This window comes from Tinamus guttatus, unplaced genomic scaffold (genome assembly GCF_059628265.1).
Source record: "Tinamus guttatus ecotype Peru unplaced genomic scaffold, ASM5962826v1 Tinamus_guttatus_pri_ptg000246l, whole genome shotgun sequence".
Taxonomy (NCBI): Eukaryota; Metazoa; Chordata; class Aves; order Tinamiformes; family Tinamidae; genus Tinamus; species Tinamus guttatus.
The window spans coordinates 1,443,881-1,469,551 of record NW_028288780.1 but is presented as its reverse complement, the minus strand read 5'-3'; the positions used below and the strand labels follow the sequence as shown (position 1 = coordinate 1,469,551).

General features: G+C 46.0%; 1 protein-coding gene across 1 annotated transcript in view; it reads right to left on the bottom strand.

The window, feature by feature from the left end:
• The window catches only part of FAM13C (family with sequence similarity 13 member C), a 100,994-nt gene that overhangs the window by 15,898 nt on the left and 59,425 nt on the right, over positions 1-25,671 (bottom strand). Inside the window, 8 exon segments of the mRNA XM_088526351.1 lie at positions 1,231-1,296; positions 1,677-1,827; positions 7,431-7,494; positions 12,550-12,671; positions 18,150-18,348; positions 18,896-18,968; positions 18,971-18,978; positions 23,258-23,296. Of these exon segments, the coding sequence (XP_088382477.1) occupies positions 1,231-1,296; positions 1,677-1,827; positions 7,431-7,494; positions 12,550-12,671; positions 18,150-18,348; positions 18,896-18,968; positions 18,971-18,978; positions 23,258-23,296 (722 nt within the window).

Genomic DNA, 25,671 nt, shown 5'->3' with positions numbered 1-25,671 from the left:
TAGTAACTAGAGATGTAGTATATATGTCACATCCTCCAAAAATTTTGTCCTAAACTTGGTGGGAATCAATGGATTTCATCTAAATTTGAGCCAGAATAGCCACTAGTCCCACAAGACTACTGTATCTAAACTGAATACATCAGAAAATTTCAGTAGTCATTTGAAAGAGATATTTAGGAATAGCTCTCTTTATGAAAAAATACCAAGTTATTTAAAAAAGGCACAAAACAGGCATTAGTGTGACAAAAGACTATATTACAGTCCATGCCCTAGGCAAGCTTTCACTAAAGCACAGGTTATAGTTTGAGTGACAGAGCATGATCACCTGTGTCAGTGCATCCAGGTGAAGGGGACAGTAACAGGTTAAGGTCAAACAACATCAAATTAAAAGAGAAAAAAAAATCAAATGAAACCTAATATGAACCATCCTAACAATGAATTATGAAGCTACCAAAACAGAATAGTTTGGTAGGCTACTGGAAGAGGAGGGAAAACACAGCGTGCCATAAGGAGAAGGGATGGGGCAGGTTTGGGATGAGCTGCAAGATGCCTGTGCCTGCAAGGCCCAGACATGAGCTCTGCCTCTGCCTCAGGTTCACGTGGAGGGACCCACAGCAAGGGATCTGCCCAGCTCTGCTAAAGCATCTCTCCTTTTCTGAAACTAAAACACTCAAAAGCAAAAACAATAAGACATTTAGCATTCTTTGCATTCCTTCAGCTTTGCTATTTTATATTCTGTGTACCACTCCCCTTAATTGGGCAATGTAAACCTCGAACTTTACAGTGTCTTAAATAGAATAATATAATTTGTGATTCTTTTAAGGTAAATAACTTGCTACTTGTGAAAATTCTAGGTAAACAGCTTCTGAGATAAGTGCATTGCAACACTGCAATTACACACCTATCTGCCTTCATGTCAACCATATATGGTCTAAAATTTAAGCATTTGTGTATTCGTGTCACCTGTCTGTGAGATGGATTAGTCATATTGCTTTTGACCTATTTTTCACGAATCGTGATTCCTCTTCCACTGAGCCTCACGACTCTCCCAGCCCTGTGACTACAGGATATGAACTGACAAAAAATAATGCTGAGCCTCGGGGCCGTCTGTTTGCAAGAACTGGTTTCCATACATACTAGGGGCGGGGAGAGAGAACACACCAGAGTTTGCCCAGATGCAGAATGATACAGATTCATGAATGATTAAAATCAACATGCTGTAAAACTCACCTTCACTATCTCTCTGCTGATGCATTAAATTAAAATCAATAATAGGAGAAATGAAGTGATATTGCTCTGACAAAAAAATGACAAAAATAGAATTACATGATATGGCAGATGATTTCACACAATACAAATATAACAGACATAGGAAATAAAGAGAATAACTTTACTTAAACAGAAGAACAGACTAAAACTGAAATTAAAGGAATCAGGACTCTCAAGGTCTGTCTGAAAAGCAAGCTTCTCTCTTAGGAATGAATGCAGTTGCCATTCCTTCCCGTGCTATTAACCGCTATCACCCTTTTTACATTACATGGCATTTGCATCCGGAAATGGTGCCTTGCACGAGCCCTGCACCGTTTCCCAGAGGGCTGCAAATCTGAGCTCACGCTGCCAGTGGCAGAGCTATGTTATAATTGCAAATGAGAGCACGCGCGGCCACGAGCGCCCACCTGCACAGCCGGCCCCATCGGCTTGCGCGCCGCTCGGCACTGCTGCAGGGGCTGCCTCCCTGGGTGCCGGCAGCTGCGGAGCTTCCTCCTGGCTTGGCAGAAACGCAGAGCAGAGATCGCTTTCCAGGGCTTGCAGCTTCAGCAAGGAATTCTGCAGGCAAAAGCAGAACATTGGGCTGGAGGGAGAGGACGAAGCCGGGCGGGAGCGCCTCAGCTCACGGAGCCATGGGCTCGCGGCGAGGGCTGTTCCGCTCCCGCGCTGCCAGGAGCTGCGTGAGAACAAATGTGCTTTACTCCGGGAGTTTCTTCATTTCTTCCGGTTATTTAAGTCCCAGTTTAAATGGATTATTCCTGACACGTGGGAAAGATGACTTCGTCAGCAAAAGACAATTTATTTTAGGAAGCCAAACTGCAATGGTGTCCGTTTCCCTGGTCTTGAAGTGATACTCTAAGCAAGTACTTCATTCATTTGCTGACATCACGATCTGATGACAAGATGTCCCTCCCCATTTACCATTCATAAAACCCCCAAATCTCCCTCGCCACCCTATTGTGCAGAACAGGGCAGTGAGCAAAGGGTTACTGCGAACATCACCTCTCCCCCGGGACTCTTGCAAAGTGTGTGTTAATTGGCTTTTTAGAGATACTTCTGTATGCAGCCCTGGCTTTTATGTAGGCTGCTGCTTCTGCAGGGCAACCAGATCATTTCTATCTGCTGCTGCAAAGGCAAAATTAACAGATCATTGTCACTCACTGCAGACAAATCAATGAGGACAAGGCTGGTTATCTACAACATCACTTCCAGCTACCCTGTCATGCTTGGTCCATTTCTCATTTTAATCTTTCATGCTGCCTGCAATATTCAGCTGCATAATCTGACACAAGCATCTTGCTGTGATGCAAATGCTGTGAAAGCCCTAATCACCATCTGACTAGGCGACATGAGTCACTACTGATACCCCACATATTCAGTTCCCTTTCTCAAAGGAAATACAGCTTGTAACATAAAACAAATCCACAGAAGGCTGCTTTAATAATCACACAGCTGGTGCGCAGAGAACACACGCAAAATGCCAAGTCACTCCAAGGTGTACGTCGGCAGGGAATGCTTCCTGAAAAACATCTGAGTTGCACCATGTTTTTTTCCTCAACTTTTTAGTCTGGGACTAAAACCCCACTCCATAAAAGACCTGAGACCAATTTAGTAATTTGCTTAATAAAATAATAAATGTATTTATTTGAATAATTCTCCTTGTGTAACAGTAAAACAACTGAGTAGTTTAATATGCCAGTGCTTTATTTTTCTTGTAATACTGTCATTTTAAGTACACAAGGGTGCTAGTATTTTTAGCTTTAAAAAAAAAAAAATCTTTGGCTGAGGGCAGGGAAGATTCTCAGCCATGATCCTTTCACTCTCATTATAGAATTCAGGGAGTCAAAACAGAGTGAGAAAAATAGGGAAAATTGGGGAATTTTCTAAGGCACAAAGTTGCCCTAACTGGGGCCATAAAGATGCCATACCTAGAGCCTGCGACCCTGTTTGTACTGTGTACTGTCAGAAGAGCTTCAAAACCCAGATTTATCTCCACAAAGCAGATTATGCTACAATCAAACAAGCAGGCTCTAGCGTAGAGCCCACAAAAAGAAAATCAGGGAGCACCTTCCTCCTCCTCCTCCTCCTCGAGCTAGCTGGACTTGTGGCCCTTCTATTCAGAATTGGGGGTTCCTAAGCAAAGAAATGGCTTGGCTGTTGCACAAGTATTTGAGAATTAAGTTCCTATCATCTACTGTCAAGATGCATCTTGATATCTCATGCATAACCATAATACCAGGAAAGAAGTAATTGCAAGATCAAGCACTGATTCAAATTAAGTGCCTAATGTAACATTATTCTTTAAAAATTGGTATGATACAAAGCTGGTTTCTATGATCTGAGGCAGAAGACACATTTACTATTCCCATGATGATTAAGTATTCAGTAAAACATTTCTTCTCTACCCTTTCTAGCAGAGTACCCTGCTAGTGTAAGTAGGCTGGTGCAAATACCTAAAAAGTGACTACTTAAAACCTGGTATTTGTGGTCTGGCTCAGTGGCTCGGCTTCAGCCAGCAGTGCCAGTGATACCTACCTGGCATCCTGCTTTTGATGTGGACTTCTTTTACTTAATGGACATTTTACTATCAGCTTGCACCTCTTTTACAAGGCATTCTCAGAGTCTTGCTTAATCCTCTACTTAATTCTTGTCAGCCTACATCAAAACCCAACAAATCTTCTTCCTTTTTCTTTCCTTTTCCCCAGAAGCAGCAGTTTTTCCACAGGGCTTGCTCAGACTGGAGGTAGCCTGCTGGAAACGCTCCCATTTCCCACAGCTTTCAAGAGGCAGTGGCTTTTCCCTTGCACACCGCATGTGCCGGCTGAACCGGGCACCCTTGGGAAGGCATTCCCCGGGGAAGGGCTTTCAGGCCGTGGGAGGCCTTGTTCACTCCAGCCTCCCGTCTCCGCGGGACCCGGCGCCGCGTGGAGCTGCCCCGGGCGAGCGGCGCTGCCCGCTGTCGCTGACACCGGTTGGTGAACAGCGACTATATAAAGTGAAGGGCCAGGGAGGGCTCTGGCACCAGCACAGACCTTGGCCTGAGCCTTGCTGGTGGCAAAGGCATTTCCACACTCTGCAAGGGAGTCTCCTCCTGCCAGCAAGGAGAGCATGGGTCAATAACTGACAAAAGTACCGGACCTTCACGGACTGACACTCCCAAGCGTTTCACAAAAAAATATCCTGTATCAAGAAAATAAACTCCCTTTGCATCAGTGTTTTGTCATGACACATTACTATTTGTGGCGAGCTCAATATGAAAGCCTTCCCCCAGACTACACTGTGAAGCACTGTTTTGCAGCAACACTTAGGCTGCAATTCACCACTTGGTTCATATCCAGTTAAGATATTTTCCACTGATATTTTTCACTCGTCTGTGAAGGTGGGTGGGTGGCAAATTTCCAGTCACTCCCAAATACTAAAAAAAAAAATCATCCAACAATAATAATAGCAATACATTATATAATTTTGTGAACGTGCCTTTGACAGTGATTTGATGCAGGGGGAAGAAGAACGTGTGACTTGGCTCCGTGTGGAGTTACCAGGGAGACGGTGAGGCCGGAGCGCAGCCGCAGCCTCGCGCTGCTCCCGGCACCCAGCCGAGCGCCCCGCGGCAGCGCGCGGGCCGGCACGGCCCAGCAAGCAGAGAGGGGAACGCCAGGTTGGGCCGGCTGCTGCCCAGAGCCTCCACAAGCTCTCACGAGGAAAACCAGCAACACGCGGGAAAACTGAGGCTGTGGCACCAGCTAGTCAGCTGCAGCCAGTGGTCTCAATCACCCCGCTGCTCACCCCAGCTTTCCCCCCGCCTAATGCTGCTGGTTTGGAGGCAGTAACTTCTAGACCAACACAAACGAAAGAAAGAACAGACCCACATATGAAAGCAGTAAATGTTTTGGAAGGACGCATATAATTCAGTAATATTTACCTTACCTCAAGTTAAAATAAGAACCTGCATAAGAATACCTGAATAAAGACTGATCATTAAGTATCCTCAGAAAAATAATAGACATTAAAATAGACATTAAAGAAGGATACTTTTGTCTGCTGAAGAAAACAGAGCGCAATGGATTGCTATTCACAGAGAAAGCTCAGCCTGTAATGAAGAAACCTTCTTTACAATCCAATAACCTGGTGCCCCACTGACCATCCCTCTTTCCAACACGTAATTATTGAAAATGAAGAGTTTGGGCCTTAGGCCAACACATTAGTGAGATCAGAGATAACTCCTTACTGTCTAGAAATAAATACCACATATTTGCACTCACCCTGCTAAATCCCTCTGGAAACACTGAGACTAAATGAATAAAGGGAGCTAATTTATTGCCAAAATGCTGCAGCAATGAGTGGAAATCCCCTAAAATAACTCAGAATTGTTTTTCCCAGGGGGTGCGGGCGGTAGGTGCCTCCTGGCCTGTGCAGCCCTGCAGGATCAGCCCCGCGAGCGCATGGGGAGCTGCGGCCGCAGGGGACGCCCGCTGGGGCCTCTGAGCCTCGGGGCCGGCGAAGATCTGGAACGTTTAGGAGCTGAAGAAGGAGGGAGAGGGAAGAGGCCGCCCTGCGGCCACCGGGGCGCCAGCGCCTGCCCCGGGCCGGGCACCAGCCCATGGGACCCGCGTCATGGATGCACCTCCGCACTCAGAGAACACCTGGGGCACAGAACAGGGCAATCCAGGCTTTTAGAGTTTAGTGGCCTTCAAAGTAATGCATGCAGCAAGGAAACTGAGCAAATGTCAAGTTGTTCAGTTTTTCCCCATAATAAGGAAATTAAAAGCAGTATTAGAACAGTAACATGTAAAAGCAACATATAAAACCATACTTTTTAATCTCAGAATTCATGTTAAAACTAAGACAGACATACTCCACGTGAAGGTAAATAAATCTCTGTGGCATCTGCGTGGGCAATATTTGTGTCTTGAGGCATGTGACATTTTCAATTCAGAGGTTTCTTTACGGGAACAAACAAGCAAGAGCAAGGCAGAACACGACCCGTGCCAGGTTTGCACAATGGCACCACTGCGCAGGGAGGAGGCCCAGCGCTAGCAAACCTGCAAAGGGAATTTTTTGTCCTATGACACATGTCTGTTTGGGTTTGCACTTGACCTGAAATGCAATATAATCTAACATTTTACAAAAAAATAAACAAACAAATAGCACCAGAAGGTAGCTAATCCTGTAACTGAAGCAGTGTTGGTGACACCTGCAATAGGGCTTCTCAGAGGAAATGAAGATTTAATGATGTCCCCCAGGGCCTTAATTGGCCAGACCAGGACTGAGCCCATCCCAGTGTAGTGGTCATGGGAAGTGCTTCGTTATTTAGCACTGTGATATTTAATAGTGAGCTGGGCAACAATGACACAAATGCGCAGGAAATAATTTATTGTAAGGAGAAGATTAAGTCTAGATTCCTTTAAAAGGACACACTGTGGCTCTCTCCTGCTGCAAGTCGGACAGCTATTAATAGACTTAGCTGTTCTCTGGCTCCTTATGAAAGCAAGCTGTGTTTCCCATGCAGTGACAGGAACGGGCCCGCTCCCCGGCCCAGCCGCAGCCTGGTCACCGAGACGCCGCACGGGCAGGGGGTGAACCCGCCACGCGGCCCGTTTGGCCTTCCCGAGCGCTGCCCGACGCAGCTCCCGCCACGCTGCGCCCCGATCCCGCTCCGCTGCCCCGCCGGGATTTGCCCTTCCTCGCTTGCCCTTTCCTCCCGACGCTCTCCTGCCTCACAACAAGGCTACGGGCAAATCACCTCGTGCCGTTCACATTTACGATGCAGGATGTGGCAACCTTCAGATCTCCTTATTTTTAAACATAACATATTTGATAGCTGAATACAGCTGAGCGGTAACATGAGGAACAAATCAAATGTTTTTGGAAGATGGCATTTCACTCAGTCAATATTGAATGTTGAATTCTTTTCTGAGCACAAATAAAAAGCAACATAAAGTTGGCTTAAGTTATGTTTAAAATCTCTTGCTTCTGCTTTTGAACCACTGTAGCATCATATCACATTTTTAAACTTTTCTCCAAAAACATGACTAGATTTATTCATTAAAAAGCTAGCCTAAGATTGGCATGTCATTATATTATTCCAAGAGCTGAGAACTAAACAAAACCATCTAATCCAAAATCTGCAACCATGTATTTCAAGTTTCAGTCAAGCTTACCTCATCTTTGTTGTGCAGTTGCTCAGTTGCTTCTTTTAGTGAAATGCAGGTGCTCTGCTCTATTCTACAAAATAAAATGAGATTTTTCACTCAACAGGTGATTCTTTTTTTCTGCAAATATTTCAAATGTTTCACCATCTCTGCACATAAATTACAAGCTATGCGATGAAGTACTTTATTGAAAAAATAACTTTTTTATGGCAGTTACTGCTGTATTTTATTTTGCTAGCAAAGCTACAGTGATTTTGCTAGAATTCCTTCTAATATACCTATACTATGAGTGAAATCCTGGAAAAGAGGACATGATAATCCAGGATCACTCTGTGGCACATGTGGATATACAAAGAGCTCTACAAGAGCACGAGGGGCTCTCAGTGTCATGAGCTAATAGGGTTAAAGCCAAGAAAAAGCTCAAATGTACATTTAACTCTAAGCACAATTTATCTTGCATGCTTTAAGTCAGGAACAAGAGTTTTCCTTCATAAAAGTCATAAAGAATACATTTTTCCAAATTTGAAATTAACAGTGCTTTAGACTCACAATCTTCAACTTTCTGTTTAGCTTCAGTTCTGCAAATTTACTTTTAGGGGACATTTACCTGTATAGTCTGCAGGACTGCATTTTTCCATTTATCCGATTGAACATTTTGGGGAAATCACATACTAAGTTTCTGCTGGGGTTGTCCACGCTACCACAACGTGCCCTTTCCTACCAACCCCTCGGCTGCACAGCAGAGGCAGGGAGCAGCACGTCCACGTGTCCCCATCTGGGCAACCAGCAGCTCTGAAGAGCTGGAACTCACAAAGGCCCCAGGATTCCTTCAGGGAACTGGGAATCCTTGGAGGGAGTAATTCCCACGTTTTCTCCTACATGTCACTTTGAAGCCATCAGAGATGTCCACAGCTTTGGTTCTCCCTCTGTGCCTCGCTGGTTTTCTGCATGGAACAAGGCAGTCAGAGCTTCAGCTGAAATTCTGAGTAATCGCAGGCTACCCTCCTTTTCAGTAGTTTACATCACGTAAAATAATGAAAACGTCATTTCCCTTTTGCTGCTCCTCAAAGACGGATTCTGTCTTTCTCTGTACAGTACGAAAGGCCTGACCTCTCACCCTCCCTGCAATATGGCTCTGGCAGATCTCTCAATAATATTTGAAGCTTATGGACATAAGAAAAATCTGAATATTAATTATCATAACAGAGCTCCAACAAAACTTCAAGGGGAGGATCAATTTGCATGAGCAGTGAGCTGCTTAAAAACCAGACCAGAACATGTGAATTATTGAATTATGCATAACACCACTCACATAAAATTCAAATAAAACCACATAATTTTAAAAACTAAGAAAAAGTGTTTGAAGATAAGCTCAGCCAATTCTGTTCCATGCTAAAACCAGAAGGCAGCATTAGATTCTATAAATTGCAAATCTCAGGCCTTCACATTTCTCTCAATCCTTGGATTGGAAGTGGACTCTCATACGTCAAGCCAGTCACCCTTTGCATTACCCTAACCCGCTCCTCAGGAGACTAACTTGCTTATGCACCAAATGCCAGGCGTGCTCAATGTGTGGGGCTAATGATGCATCAGAGATGCCAGGACAACTCAAGCAAGCAAACCACATGCACTAAAACCCCCCTTTCCAGATTCACTTCCAGTCTAACCAAGCAAAACTGTCTGCTCCATCCCCATCCTTTCTGACACCCTCACAAATGGCAAAACACACTGTGAAATTCAGACACAGCTACCACCCTATTGCAGGGCTGCAAGTGGATGGTTCACAGTCAGGCCTGCAAATGTCCAAAAAGCAAACCCAAAGTGCAATAACCTTTTGGATCAACATAAAGTTGCTCTTCCCATAAAAAAAGTAACACCTTGAAGGGCTGGGGCTGTTCGGGCACTTCCCAGGCTACTCCTCAGCAGGCCTTAAGAGCTGGAATAAGCAGGCAATTTTCATCTCCCAAAGGTGCAGATTGTTTGGATTCTTGTTCATACTCACTACGCACTCAGACTACAGCAGTACTCAGTAATCACTAAATATAGTATTAGAAATCCATGTTGTCTCAATAAAACAGAAAGGTTTCCTTCCACGTAGATGGCATTTGATATTCTAAATGTTCTGAGCGATAAACCCCTCTAAGTCCTGCATTCACAGGGCAGATATAGCTGAGCAGAGAATAAGACAAATTCTGCCTTTCTTCTGACCAGTCCACAGGCAGTGTACAGCTAGTTACCCTTCAACGTCTCCTCCAGCGCTACTCTCCCATTCCCTGGGCTCCCGCTAAACTTTTCCTTCACCGTTTCAGCTGCAGGTCATGAGTTGTTGGCCAACGGCTCAGGTGACAAACACGAACCCAAGCAGCCCCCCTGCCCAGGCAGCGCTGCTGTGCGGTGCTGCTCCCACCCTGCCTGCTCCGCGGCTCCCGCCGCGCGCCCGCGCGCCAGCTCCCTTGTTATGTCACCCGGAATTTGGATCGCTCTCCTCAGCAGGGCCCGCGTCCAAAAGCTTTTCATATCTGAGTAGTTTTTAATCCATATTTAGACAAATTAACTTTGGCCTGTTTCTCGTGGCACCACACCGACTAGAACAGATTTCAAGATAAACTCTGTACAGTTCAGGGGTGTTTAGACTTTTAAACCTTAGTGCAGCTAATGGCAGAGCTACAGCAGTCCAAGGAAACCACTGCCCTCCCAAGAAGCCACCACCTCGTTCCTAACTGCGTCCAGGCCAGAAGGGAGCCCGCGGCCCCACGCGCCTCCGGTCCACAGAGCAGCTGGTGCAGGCCCCGTCCTGCAGCAGCGCCGTCCACCCCTTCCCCGGGCCCGAGGAGCCTGGGGGCTGCATGCTGGGGACACTAGCAATGGTACCAGTAGCCCAGCAAAGATGGAGTTAAAGAACACAAAACTCAGGGTGTGTGGAGGCGGCAGATGAGTTCCGTGCGCTGCCAGGCGGAGTACGTCCCTTTGCCATGGCCCAACGTGGGGCACGCAGGAAACAGGCAGAGCGCTGTGCCCAGGCAGCCTGCGGTGGACACCCGGCCTGGGATCCTGCACCAGGCCGGGATCAGCACCCCTGCGTGGACACCCGGCCTGGGATCCTGCACCAGGCCGGGATCAGCACCCCTGCGTGGGCACCCGGCCCAGGAGCCGGCACCAGGCCAGGATCAGCACCCCTGCGTGGACACCCGGCCTGGGATCCTGCACCAGGCCGGGATCAGCACCCCTGCGTGGGCACCCGGCCCGGGATCCTGCACCAGGCCGGGATCAGCACCCCTGTGTGTGGGGTCAGGGCCACGAGTTAGTGTGAGTTTACTCCCTGCTTGAGTTTTCCATTTGGGAGTAAATTGGGCTCCAGTTCGTTGTAATATAATCAAACAAAGACACGGCAAGAGCTGGGAGGTTATCACGGTGCTTTTGCAGCTATTAGCATGATAAATCGAGGTGCTGATACTTAAGGGCTTTAACACTTGAGGAAAACAGGCCTCCTAAGGAGGCACCCTGGTGTTAATCAGGAATAAGTAGGATAGTGAACCATGTTTTAGAGCCTGCTGAACTCAAAATGCTAAATGTTGAAGTGGACAGAGGGAGCTCATTGTGGTTGCTGTTTTATTCATGCACACTCTACTCCGGTTCTTATCTCAAAGTTCATGTTTCTTTCACTATGTTTCCTTCAGAAATCAAAGGGAACCAATGATATTTCATTATCTGTCCAGAGACAGCTGCATCTAAGGCTCTGAGACCAAACTCTCTATTTCCTTCCTAAAAGAAATCTGCATGATTTTTCCTTGAGATAGATTTCCTAGGTTGCACCTAATTAGTCTTTTCTACAGTGCAGGAATTCGCAATGTTTCAACAGCAGATACAAGCACTGGAGGGTAAAACTAGTGCTTTTTGCAAGCTAATTAAATGCTTGGCCATTCTGCAAATCTGCCTTGGAGAGCACGAATTAATATTGTTCGCAATGTTGCCTACTAAAACCTGTGGCTCTGCAAGTGGTTCAGTTCTCACGCCGCGAACCTAGTCCTGACTGGAAACACGCTTTGGAGGCAAAGAGCTCCCCATTCCTCCTAGCTGTGCCCTGGCCCCTGAGCATGCCCAGGATGCCCAGGCAATCCAAGCAGAGCCGTCACCCTTCCCTGCCTGCCTTGCCGGCGCGCGTCACGCAGCACAGGGATTGCCCTTGATGAGGCTTTGCTGCAGGCAGGTGCACAGGGAAGGCTGGGCGCTTGCCTGTGTCCATGAAGGACACGAGCTGTGCCACAGCCTCTTCCCCATTGCCATGGAGACACTGTAAGCACCAAAGCTGTTGTGCACCTTCCAACAGAGAATAAAGATATTAGAGCCCTGGGTTCCCCTGCCTGAAACACTACGCACACAGCAAAGCAGAGCTGAACTGTTACCTAAGCATGGGAAATGCATTCAGCAATGTCTCCAAGAGAGGTGACTCCAAAGATAATCACGCTTATGCAGTCCAGTCCTGTCTGTAAAAGCAAAATCTTATCCTTAGGACAGGCCCTTGCAAGCCGGTTGGGCCATGGGAAGGGTTGTGGGGCAGCCTGTTGCACAGTCAGGAAAGATCGTGAGGAAAACCACGATTCCCAATATCTATCAGAGTGAGTTACTTCATGGTCTGCTGAATTACCTGCAGGAAAAACTTGGCTCACACCTGACCTGAGCTTCCTGCATCCTCTGCAGTGCTGGAAAGAACCCAGTTTCACCATGTCCAGGACATAATAGAGAAGAACATGCAGATGCTAAAATGAGGTGTGCAGCTTGCCGTCCCCGTTCCTCAGTGGGAGTATACTCTGAGAACAAGTGAAGCAAGCCAGCACTGGGGGAAGAAGAAAAAAAAGTGCCAGGATATTTTTGAAACTTGGCACAAAAGTGAAATTTCTAAACAGAGGATGTTCCTCCTGCTTGAAATGTAAGGAGGCTAAAGAAGGATGAAACTTGCCTTCTCATCGTCATCCTTTTTGCTTTCTCCAAACAGTCCTAGGTCTATAAATAATGGATATAGCTGCCAGTGAGAGCCCAGAGTCTGAATATTTCGCACCAAAGGCAGCAAATGAATTAGCCTTTCCTATGGGTAACGAGAAGTGAAATGCACGTCATGCCCCCGGCTTACCTTGGCGGGAACGTCCCGATTGCTTCCGGGCACCTGGAGGGCACGTTCTGGGCACGGGCCCCAGCGGAGGCTCCCGGCGCCCCCCGCCAGGCAGACAGGCCGGGCAACGCGCGCTCCAGCTCCTGCGGAAAGACGGAAACGCTGAGTGCCCCTCGGCCACCACCCCCTGAGCTAAACACTGCAGAGAAAGCTGGGGGTTCCCAAATGCTCGGCAGCTATTTTTTGATAATGATCTGGAAACAGTCGGGAAGCACTAACTTGGAAAGGTTGTAAATGAAGTGGCATTTTCCTTAAAAACCCTTTCTGCAGCAGATAAAAAGCCACTGTAACCTGTTTACTATTTATTACTTACATAACACAAGGCAGCAGCTGAGCTAAGAAGTGCTAACGCACAGAGTTCAGTATTTTTGCTTATATACACAATCCCATTTCACACAAGTTTGTTTATTACTGTTAGTGAGATTTTAAAATTTTACAAGGGGAACATTATAATAAAGAAATTGCCTGGCAAAAGCTAACTGAGTTCCCTTAAATAAGATCGGTAAGCTTCATCCAGTTTGCTTTTGCCCTTTGTTTTTTCCCTTCTCTCTCTTATGAAAAGCTCTTTGAACAGAGTATTGCTGTGCTCCTGAGGAGCAAAGGCCAGCAAGAAAAAAAAATGACACCAGCCACCTGGCCACAATGAAAATAAAAGAGCCAGTTTAGTTCAACAAATCGAGGTCAGAACTAGGAATTAGGTATGCATTTTACTCCGAGCTTTTGAAAAAAAAGCTGTATGGCTTTCAAAAGAATAAAAGTTGTAGAAAAGCCTGGTAAAAATAAACAAAAAGTCTGAACATCCACGTTTTACTTCCTCACAGTTTAACGATACTCTTACTACCTTATTTTTAATCTCAGTCCTTTTTTAAACGGCCAGGATATTCTTTGGATAAGGGAACGTTAACTCCTCCCGCTTAGCCTACGGGATGAGCGCAACAGAAGTGCTGAGTCTCTCCATCGCAGGAGGCGGCCGGCCCGGCCACGCTGCCCCTGCCCGCGACGGCGCGTCCCGCCGCTCCGCTCGGATGCCGCAGCCTACCTGAGCCTTCCCACCACGCGTGCTTCCCAGGAGGGCGGATTTCCAAAGCAGAGACTGTCTCCTGTTCAGACAGGATGTAACGCAGCCCTGGTGGTGTTCACTGACTAGAGCTACTCTGGCTTCTCTTGCCTTTTGCCTCCTCCCCAGCTTTAGAGGATAGAAGTCTTCCCCTCTCCCCATGTCTGTAGTTTAGTATCAACTGAATGGCAGAAGCCTCTTTGTCCCATTTTCCCTTTTTTTTTTTTTTTTCCCCCAACAAATGCCCTCTCCAATCTCAGCAGAGAAGGCAGCAATGCAAGATGCTCTTTTTAACGAAAGGTAAAGTTGAGGACCCACATGCCTGCAGGTAATAAATGTTCACTTGCAGGCTTGACATTTGAAGACTCAGAGAGTTTTTGGTTGTGGTGTGTGTGTGTTAATAAATTATATAAGGATGATGCCACTGAGCAAACACGCTTGATGGGACCTGCGTTCCTTAACAACGGAGTCCATTCCTGACGTGTCAAGGGCAGCCCACAGCACAGTGCCACCCGCTGCTGAATCTGTGTTTTCCTTCAGCACAGGCTAAGGTGTCTGCGGCTGGGCCGTGACGAGGGAAAGCTCCCAGCTTTGCTGAGCAGAGTGTAATCATCGCCGTGCTATTTGCTTTGTACAGAAACAGCACACAGGTTTGGAAACAGCTGTAAAATACTACTCTGCATACATATGCTAAGATAAATTAGGTTTTCTTTTACAAGCTATTTTTTATCCCTCTTTTTCTCTAGAAAATCACAGCATGTATAGCCCATCTCTGCGAAAGCATTTGAATTACAGTACAGAGGTCCTAACGTTTGCTGTGTTCACATAGCAGCTTAATCTACTGCTGAACTTCAGGAAGTGCCTTGCATCCTTAATGCGGCTTATCCAGCACCCAGCTCTCCTCAGATGGGAGTTCCTGCTCTCTGGAAACACTGCAGCAATGCTCAGGCTCAGTCTCCTGGCACCTCTCACTCTGCTACCCCAATGCAGAAAATAGCTGGGACTTGAAGTCCGGGGCAAAAGTGTCTCCTGCCTCTTCTGAAAATGCCAGTTCACACAAGAAAATAAACCAGTACATTGAATAAGAGCAAATGCACAGACTCAACCCACAACCAGGGGCACGGTTTACTCACAAATGGAGCATGCCTGAAGACTGAAGTGGGACTTGCAGGCTACCCATCACATTTGTGTGTCCATGTAGCTAATGCCTTAACATTCACTTATCTTTTGATTCCTGCGTATTTATAACACCAAATTACTGGAAGTTCTTCTCCTATTTAGTTTACACTTAAAATAACAAATTTAATATAGTAGCTTTCAGCATTCCTTTCTCTAGATACCTATGCCAAGCCACCATTCAATTTTCAGTCATTCACCTTGGTAATTAGGCTTTAAAGCTGAATTGCTAGCGTGTTTAGTTTCATTTTAGGAATACATCTCAGTACCAATACAGAATTTGAGGAGGAATAATGTAAAATCATGCCTGTGTGACAAAGGTGAGCACCAGGAGGGATTAGGCAGGGGAAGCAGACTTCCCACTCCATCTGCTCGCATGCTGGCTCCCTGGAGTACCTTCTGAGCATGTGCTTCCTCACCTCTTGAAGGCCAATAAATCCCAGCTAATCTCATTTTCAATAGATTGCCATTTATGAATTGCTAAAGCAGCTCATGAAACCACGGGAAAGACGAACCCGAAGAGCAGGAGTGCAGAGGCACAACCACATCCCAGCAGCCTGCCTCTGTGCCCACCCTTCGAAGGGATACGGCTGCCTGGCACTGGGCGCCTGCCCTGCAAGAAATAATGGCATGCAATAGCCAAGGAATTGCTTTCCTCTAGCAACATTTTATCAGCTGATACCTGGCCAAGCGGACTAGGTTCTGTCAGAATTGGTCCTGTTAATCACCATGTAACCTCAAAAGGAGTCACAGGGAGCAGTCACAGAGCCTGGGGCTGGTCAGGATCCCCAGGGTTGCTGCCTCTCCCCATTTGAGCGCTGAGGTCCATTCCCTCTCAGTGACGTCTCTGCTATGGAAACTCCTGGATACTCACTAGTAGAAAGGCACATAAGATTGGTTTCCATCCAGATAGACTTTGATCTTTCCAACAAATGCAGCAAAGTAATTCATCTCCCAATACCCTGTTCTGATTTTACAGGGACAGTTTCCTGAAAGGGCAGTCCTTGGTCTCCTAGCATGCAGCAGTGAGCATTTCCTTTGCATTCACAACACATCTGACTTGTCTTTCACTTGGGCTTGCTGTTTGTCAGCTCCTCATTAGCTGCTTTTAAGCACACCATTTACCCCCTGGGCACTTGGTGGCAACAGGCTTCACCGAAGGCAAGGCAGAGGCCCCTGCATGCAGTTCCAGAGCCTTAGCCTGGCTACTCCAGATAGCTGCAACCTGTCATATGTACACTCACAGCTGCTGGAAATGCAGCAGTACTTCACTTGCAGCTTCCAAATGGAGAGAAGCAGGAGCTAGCAGCTCTCCAGCAGCTCCAGTGCAGGCAGTAGTCTGCATGGGGAGCTGAAGGCCACAGCGTGCCCAGGATCTCGCCGAGAGCTTCCTGAAGAAACAAATCCATTGCAGAGCACTTTGGGAAGCAGAGCCTTGCTTGTTATCGGTGCATTAAACCAAGCCTCTGAGACAGATGCCACTCCTTCAAGATCAAAACCCCTGGAGGCTCCTGAAGATACAGCAAGCGAGGAGTGTGCACCTCCCTGCTCGTGGGAATGCAGGGCATGCAAAATGAAGGGCTAGGCATACGTTTTCTTTACAATGTCCTCCTTCTGCAGACTTCCAAGAGCCAAATTCCATCCCCTGCAGCAGGGTCTGCTGAGCTCTGTGTAGATAAAGGATACCCTTTGAAAAGTCTGTCACAGTACCAGGGTACCATTCCCTGTACGAGTAAATGGAGTTCCTGTTACGAAGTGATGTTTTGCTTTGTGTTCATCTTTTATAGCACTTTCAAAGCTCTTTCGAGTACTCCTATCAAATCAAAGGTAGCATAAAACAGTACCTACACATCTTATCTTCTCCAGTAAGCCAGAAGTGGGAGCAACAGCGAGTGTGGGGGCCCAGGACCACTTTTATCCTTCTTAATTCAAGCCCTGGAGTCATATCAAAGTTATCTGCCTGACCCCATTTTTGCTTCCACAGAGCGCATGTTTGAACTGAACTGGCATTTTATGGCAGTCTAATTATATGCTCAGAATTTTTCCCATAAAAGAAAATCAACATTTTCAGTTAACCGCTTCAGGCCAATAAGATGCAGAAAGAGCAAGTCTGTGAGTGTTAGCATCTATTGGTAAGAGCCCCCCGCATGACACACCGAGGCAGGAGGCAGACGGATGACACAGAAGGCAGCTGAAGCAGCAGCAACTGATGGATCTCTGTGTTGGTTCTCTTCCTTTTGATGACTTGCTGATCACTCCTCCTGATGTGCTTCCACTTGCTCTTCGTAGTGCACGGTGGTTCCCTTTCATCTTTCCTATCAGCTGATAAACATGCACACCTCACCTCCCTATAATCTACAGAGTATTTCCTACTAATGTAACATAATTACCAAAAAATCAGCATCTACTGCATCATCTCAGGGATGAATTCCAGCAAAAACACGCAAGAAGATTAGGGTAAGAGCTGATGTTGATATTTTGAAAGAGACTGACTCTTATATGAGGCCAGTTCAGCTGCCATCCAGCAGCCCCAGAATGAAAACACATGCCAAGATTGCCTGTAAAAGTCACCTTATTTTCTGAAAACCTAGTGTCACAAATAAACTAAGTAAAAGGCTGCACAGCTTTCAGAGCAGGTCAGGAAATACTAAGTTTTATAAACCGCATGAAAGGACCAGTTTCATGGCAAGCTTTATACAGAAAGGGAGTATTCAAGCTCCTGTCCCTTAAGAGGCCATTGCCACACACCAGAAAGGTGCAGAAATCATCTTTCCATGAAAATGGATGCAAGAGTACTCTCAATACTCTAAAAATATAGCTTACAGCAATACTCAATTTGTTAGAAAACATTGGTTAAAAAATTATTTTGAAGTGTGTTTGTTAATTAAAGATGAGAAGAACAGAAAGTAAGAGAAACATGTCCATAGGCAGCCAAAATAGCAGCATAAAAGATTCTTGATTGGTCAAATTTAAAGAAAAAAAAAGGTGGGAAAAAAATGATCAAGTTCTGCAGTTACCAAGTTTTATGTTTGGTGCAAACAGTCGCAAGAAATCTAAAGAGAGAAACCTGCACACCTGCTCTCACACTGGCACTCCTTCTTGACAGCCGCCCAGCGCACCCCTCCATGCAGCTCCCTGAGGAGGCTCCCAAAAGGCACCTCCATCACTGCAGCGGGTGCCAGGGCTGCAGGGCCCTGGAAATGAGGATGGATCATCACAGCACCACAGTCAGATTATGGATTGCCAGTGAGTCCCATTCTGCATTTCAAAAAGTATCTTTGCCTCAGATTCTGCCATATACCTCCCCTTGGTAAGTTTATTTTTTTACCTGACTTTCCTCGTGGCTTTTTCCGTTTTCTAGCTTTGCAACGGGCTTAGGTTTTCTCAGCTTTAAGTTGCCCATTGCAGGCTTTAGCGTGCAGCCAACAGCTGCCTGATCCTTGTGCTGCTGGATGTCTTGCAAAGGCAGCTGTCTTTCTTCTAAAACTGCAGCATTGTCTGGATAATTTTCTTTGTTATCGTCATTTCTGTCAGAAAATAAAAATGAAATGCATCAGGCAGGACTCCACACAGGTGTCAAACCATTGCAAAGAAAGAACAGCAACAAGTTCTTAGCTATTCATGGAATTTTAATTTTACCAGGTTGTCATCTACATCCCAAACAAAAACTGTCTAAGTTTATAAAAAAAAGTTTCCTATCAGAGGATACTATTGATGATCAAATCATAGTAGCTGAACTACTGTTGCTCTTATTACATATTAATCTGTGAAGCCATTAAAATAGGGCCAGTTATGAGAACAGAGATGTTCTCACATACAATGATTCCTCCTTTTGGCCACACTTTCTCATCCTTTGAGGGCATCTGGGGAGAGCAAGGGATGTAGACATATGTGAAAAGCAGGGTTTGATCAGCTGGAGCTGTGTTTGGGTGGAAGGGATAAGTATCAAGCGCCAGGCCTAGACCTGAACCAGGCTTAAATCTAAGGTAAGGCTAAAGTCTGGAGAAAGGTCAACCTTCCTAGTAGCACGTTTGCTGGTTTAAAAAGAGCCACGGCTGCTCTTGGATGCTTGACTAACAGACAAAATTTATGGTAGGATCCCTGGGGCTGGAACTGGCTGCTTGCTCTTCATGAACAGGACCCGAATCCCATCACACCTTGAAAATGGATACAAAATAATTGCTGACTTTCTGGCAGCTCCAGAAATTTAGCTTTTAATAACATAACAGCTCAGCTCAAAGGAAGTATAAATACATTTCTCTTTCTCACACCTTAGCTGGGGTCACTGAATGGCATAGCTTTGCCATGATATTCAGAATCTCAGGGGAGAGAGATTTACAGTATCGAATGTGCACATTTGGCTGTATCTTTTTCTGCCAGCTGGAAATATTATGACAAAGAATTAATCTCCAGCATAAAAATGCTGAAAAAATAAAGGAAATTCTACGTTCAAATCAAAAAATCACAAATAATAATTAGCTGGAGGTGTTTTTCTTCTAGACTCACAGAGATTTTTAACAAGAGTGGAACAGTAATTCTCAGTAATACAAACAGCAGGGAAAAGAATCCCTAAACAAGTTAAATTATAAAGTGATCACTGATCTAAAGTAATAAATTATCAGAAAAATTTAATGCTTAATAAACCAAACAATTCCATCCCATTTAAAAATTTCAACAACATGTGCTAAACGTGCCCGAGTAGACCAGTACACCATGCAGGGTGGATTAATTTTGCAGACTGATACAGCTGTGAAAGTCAAAAGCAGTTTTTCTTCAGATGAACACACAAATAAATATGCATATACTCCTGACAAATACGCGGATCCCTTGAAGGCGCTGGCTCTGGCGCACTCGCAGACCTGCCTCATTTGAAGTTGCTGGCAGAGCTCCCTGCTCACGCCGTGTGAAGCAGCCTGTACTGCTGCTGATTCCTTACATTTTCAGAGCAGCTACCCAGCACAGGACGGAGCACATTAAGTGATAACACTCATAGCTCTGCATATTCCTCTTTCCCTCTGCTCTTCTGCTAGTAGCTTTAGCAAAAGCCATACTGCAGCAGAAATAATTTAAAGGGACACAAGTGCTTACACTTGCAGCATGTATCAGTGTTGGGGTGAAAGCACGTGCTGAGCATGACCTGCACGTAGAGCCACAGTGGCAGATCCCACCTAATCACATGATTTTCCTGCAGTGGGCTCAGTTCTTCCCACAAGATGAACAGGGATGACAGATGGAAGAGGAGGGTTCATTTAAACATAAAATGGATAAGCTCGCTAGCTCTGAGCTGGGAACCTGGATGGAGAACAGGATGGAAAATTGCAGAGGAAGGAAGGCACGGGAAGGGAACACTAAAGGCAGGGAGGGAGCTGAGATGCAAGACAAGCAGAGCGCCTTGCCCAGCACCCAGCCGCTGATTAAAGCCGTAGATCAGGACAGAGCCTATAAACAACATCAGCAAGGATGATTCAGGGTACTTTAACAGGAAAGCAATAGAAAGGAAGGGCAAGAAATAATGAATCAGAGAAGACAGAGAGAGTGTCCATCATATAATAATAAAAAAAAAAAAGAGGGAATTCAGATGCACCAAATCTTAATAATAGAACTTTTTTTCTCTCTGTAAGAAAAATATTAGCCATGGAAACTCATCATGACACATGACAGTGCTTGAGGCTAAGACTGTAGCAGGACTGTTAAAAAGATTAATTCATGATATAAAGAAAATATCCATCACTAAAGCACAGTATTTCAAATGGTTTCCTTAAGAAATGCGGCTTATGTGACCACGCCGCTTGCTTGCACATATGAACACACGCATGCACACACTCCACCCACGAGTGACTTGCAAATCTCATTATCCAATTTCAGATATATTTAACAGATAGAGGGATATTTGGAATAGGCTGCCCAGAGAGGTTGCGGAGTCTCCTTCTCTGGGGTCTCCCAGACCCTCCTGGACGTCACCTTGTGCCACGTGCTGTGGGTGTTCCTGCTTGAGCAGGGGGTTGGACTAGATGATCTCAAGAGGTCCTTTCCAACCTCAACTGTTCTGTGATTCCATGATATTCAAGAACTGGATAAATATTGTGAAAGTACATAGTCAGGTAGTGAAGACGGATTCCACTAACCCCCAAACTGCAGTATTATCCAAACAGTGCACATGCCAGAACAACTTCAAGCCATCAACCCATATGGGCTGAAGCTTACACTGCACAGGAAATTCTTTTTCACAAAGCCACTGGTGTGTCCTCTGCCTTGACACCCAGTCTCACCACAGACAGACTGGGATGACTCAAAAATAAATAAATCCATTACCAATCTTAGAGCAATGGCCAGAGTCAGGATCCCAGTCCAGACAGACTGCTGTTCTCTAGGGCAGTGCCTGTACACGTTTTCCTCCAGAGACTTCTGGTTTGTTTTTTAATTATTTTTTTTACTCCTTTCATCGGAACCATTTCAGTACAACCAAAATTCGCCTCCTTTGCAGAGTTGACCTTTGAGATGCTCACACAAACACCTCCTCCAAGCTGCACGCACGGCTTGCCGGGAGCGCAGCAGCCCTGGGCATTTGTCTTGTGGAGAAACATTCCTGAAAATATTGTATTATGGATTTTATATCATTCATGGAATCCTGATTTTGCCTTTGTTAGAATTCAAGACAGAAATTGTTGGATGGGTTGTCTATGGTTGAATAGCAAGCTCTCCTTTTATACAGCTAAATAAAATGACCTCTTTTCAGATATGCTCAGAACAAACAACTGGTGCTGAAATCAGGAAGAGCTCTTTACTCTCAGCACTCCTCAAAAACAGGCTTTGGTGAAAAGACTCCAAACAGGATTTGGGGAACCCAGCTCTGAAAACCAGGTTTGACTATTTGGACCATCCTTTGGATACTGCTTTGTTCTCTTGCTTTGTTTTCTAAAAGCATTTTTCTACTGCCGTGCTTGTAAGATAAAATTAAAAATTAAAGCCACTAAAACAAATCCAACAGCTTAAACGAGGGCGATGGACTTCGGGCAGTGCCTGGCCAGGCCCCAGCTCCGTGGGGCCGCTGTCGCGGCGCATGGCTCTGTGCTGAGCGCATCCCTGTCGTGCTGCCTGCTCAGGAGAAGCACCGGCACCGCGGGAGGCTTCTCCGCCCTCCTGGCCCCTGTCTTCAGGTACGTGAAGCAGCCCAGAGCAGAGCCATCACCCTGGTGTCCTGGACAACCTGAAGCGCAAGGCAGCCATAGGTGCCTCTGCAGGGACAAAAATATGAAAAATGTAATTCCTGTAGTCTGGCTAGTCTTCTATGAGGGAGGATCATACCAAAATTTTATATATCACAATTCATCACTTAACCATTGGGAACAAAGGAAAATAATTTAAAAGACATTAATGATTTATTATCTTCTCTTAAATCTTCTGGTGTTTACCACAATCACACAAAAAGAGTGACTAAATTAAAATACCAAATAGAGCAAGATAGGAATGCAAGAGGTTGAAAGTCTTTTGGATCTCTGTAAATTGTTATATCTCTTTTGCTTTAGTGATTTTGACAACACTTAGGAATGGCTCAGGCTGAAATACAAGTTGGCCCTGTTTTCAAAATAGATGTTCTTCCCCAACACTTAAGCAAACAATATTTTAGCAATGTAAACTCACCTAATACAGAAATCTATAAATAATTTCCTTCTCGAGAAACCGCTTGGCACATTAGTGGTGAACAGTTTTCACTAAAAGCTTTTGAAACAATCAAAAGCGTGCAAAATAACAGTGTAGCCAACACCAAAACCACAGTAGTTCAGACTATAATAAAGAACATTTTATTTGTAATAGTTACTAAAGCCTTTGCTTTCCTAACTTTCCAATGTTCTCCCTTGCCTTGCTCTGCTGTCTCTCTGTAAGACACAAAAAACATCAGGACATATATCCGTATTGTCAGGATATATGAGGAAATCTTCCTAATGGGTTTATTGGATTGATTGCAAAGAGACAATGGAATTGGTCCTTGCCCTGTCTAAATAAAACATGATTATTTTGTTCAAAATATTTGTGAAGATTTTTTCTGCTAATGCTTGCAGGAAGTACAGACCATGTGTTCTTAGAAAACTGACACCTCCGTGTTCGTCAGATCATCAGGATCACAAGTCAACAGTATTTTCATGCAAGATTTACACTACACCGAAACTCATGCATTTAAATCTGTGATGTGCAGCAAAAACATATTCCCCCACAAAGTATTTCATTGCTAAATGGTTATACAGCATGTAAAGGCAGCTGTTTTACGCAATCTTTCCCATACTCTCAACAATATACTTAGATTAGAGAAAACCAAACCCAAAACATGACAGCAGGCTGGGGCTTTGTCACATCATAGTAATTACAATTATTCTCAACGGTAGCTACACTCATCATTCACATTTAAGAATAAGGCACATGTTTAAAGTGTTCACTTACTCTGCCAGAGCTGTGGTGCTGAAGGACTTATCCTGAACGCTGAAACAGAAACAAGGCAACATGAGCGCGGTGGGCAGGGCGGGCGGGCTCCGTGCCGGAGCGCGCACAGACATGGCACTGCCGGCGCGGCCCCGCGCGAGCCCCCGCCGCGGCCGGATCAGACCCACCGCGCTCACACCGCGCCGCGCTCCGCGCTGGTGCCGCCACGCAGGTAGGCTGCGGGGCTCGGAAATGGGTCGTGCTCCATCATTACTGTAACAGTGCTGTTAAAAAAGCCTTGCGTCTATAAACAGGTATGTGACATTCTGTTCTTCAAACATTCTATGCAATTGGCTCATAAACCCCCCCCCCTTTTTTTTTTTTTTTTTTTTTTTTTTATTTAAAATAGGGTTGCTTATTTATGATCTCTGCAGGCTTTTTCCCTTCTTCTTTAGTGGTCTCGTACACGCTCAGCTCATGAGCAAACCCCAGGGGAAGCCATGAAAAAATAATCTGGCAGGAAGGACAGCTCAAGCAGTGAGAGGTTGTTCAGCGAACAGCAAGGCAGAGACGAAACCATTCCTATGAAAGGAAGAGGCTGCTGCCCTCCCGCAGCAAAATGCCTCAAACCTGAGGTAAGACACCCAGCCAGGGTCAGCTCGGGAGAGAGCAACCCGCTCCGGCGGCCACGCTGAAATTCCCCCTCCAACAGCACCCCTCCGTCCCGTAAACATGCTGATGGATCATCCCAACCCCTGGCAGCAGCCGCAGGGAAGAGCACCCCGCTGCTCTGTACGCGGGGCGGCGCGGGCGGCAGGCTCCGTGCCCCGCGGGCAGCAGCCGCACGGGCCCATCTGCTGCTCTCCTGCTGCCAGGGCAGGAGCGTCCCTCACAGCACGGCGCAAAGCGCCCGGCCTTGCTGCACAGCCCGGCTGCGGCCGCCTCCGCCTGCTCCAAGCGGCTTTGGGGAGGGCAGGGCGTACAGAAAAGCTGCATGTGACGGCGAGCATTGGAGTCCTGCCTTAAGCATCCTACCTATGTTCATACTTCTTTTCCATCCTTTATTTTCAGCCACTAGGCCCTGTCTGTACAAACGAACACATCTTTATCATTTCTTCCATCCACAGGACCTGATGAAAATAATACCACACCTGCACATGCCCAAGTTTTGGATTTTACCACTGAACAGCATCAGAAGCAGGTATATTTTTAAATCCCTTGCATTTGGAAGTTGTTAAAATATCTCTCTCTATTCAGAAAGCAAAAGATTTTTATCAATTCTTTTCATTGGTTAGGGAGGACAGTTTTGGTGATTCATATTTTTGCAAAATTTTGCTTAAGGGAAGACACTTTCTCTCTCCAAAAGCTTCTCATTTTGCATCCAGTTTTCTCTCTGTCCTCTTTTGCCAAAAGTTAGCCAAGCCAACATAAATACCACAGGCCAAGTCTCAGTTGACAATAAAAACACTGGAAATACCTACACGTTCCCTAGAGATATCAGGATTCAGAAATCTTGTCACTTCTGAAAATTTGCCTAATATACACATGGCCTTTTTATGGCTCTAAAATAGATTGGCATAGAAATTCTGGTCTTTATTTAGTTTGTAGCACCATGAGAATTATTGCTAGAGTAGAAAGAAGACTGAGACGGGAATCACGCTGCCTCCAGCTCAGTTCTGCACACACCAGACACACGCACAGTACAACGGACCCGCTCCCGAGCTCAGCGCGCATCAGTCGGCACTACGAGCACGTCTCCATCAGGGAATGCTTCACCCAGGACAAGGGGCAGTTGCAGAGATGGCAGAAGGAGGCCGTGTGGGGAGAGCAGGCGGAAGGAGCTGCCGCTTCGGGGGATCAGAAGGGAGAGCGACCATCAAGATAAAAAGGCGAGAACAACGGGAGCCAGCAAGCTCTGGCAGTCTGAATGGTCACCCATCTGCAAGCTTTGTACCAGCCTGGGCTCATCTGCAAAGGAGGACCCCAAGCTTTGATTTCCAGACTTTGCCCATCTGGTCTGAGGAAATGACTGTTCTCTTAAGGGGATTTCTGGCTGAAGCAAATGATAAGGCCTTTTGACCTTAACTACAGAATAACGAAGAATTTCCACTGGGGAATACGCTGTTTGTTCAGAGACAGAATTTCATTTTTGCAAAGAAATCTGAACTCTCTAAGGCATTGGGAAAGCTAGCATTTCTGCACTTAGCATTCATCACCTGCTAATGACCAGTGCAGCGCAGTCCTGCCGGCTGCAGGCAGAGCCCCTCGTGCTGGGGGGGCTCTGCAGGTCTCCGGCCTCGTGCGGAAGCAGCCGCGGCGGAGGCGGCTGCATCCTGTGCAGGGCCAGGGTGCGTGAGGGGCTGAGCAGCAGAGCCCCGGGGGCCTCCCTCCGCCTGCGGGGAGGACGTTCCTCATGTGCCACTACCAAACGCAGG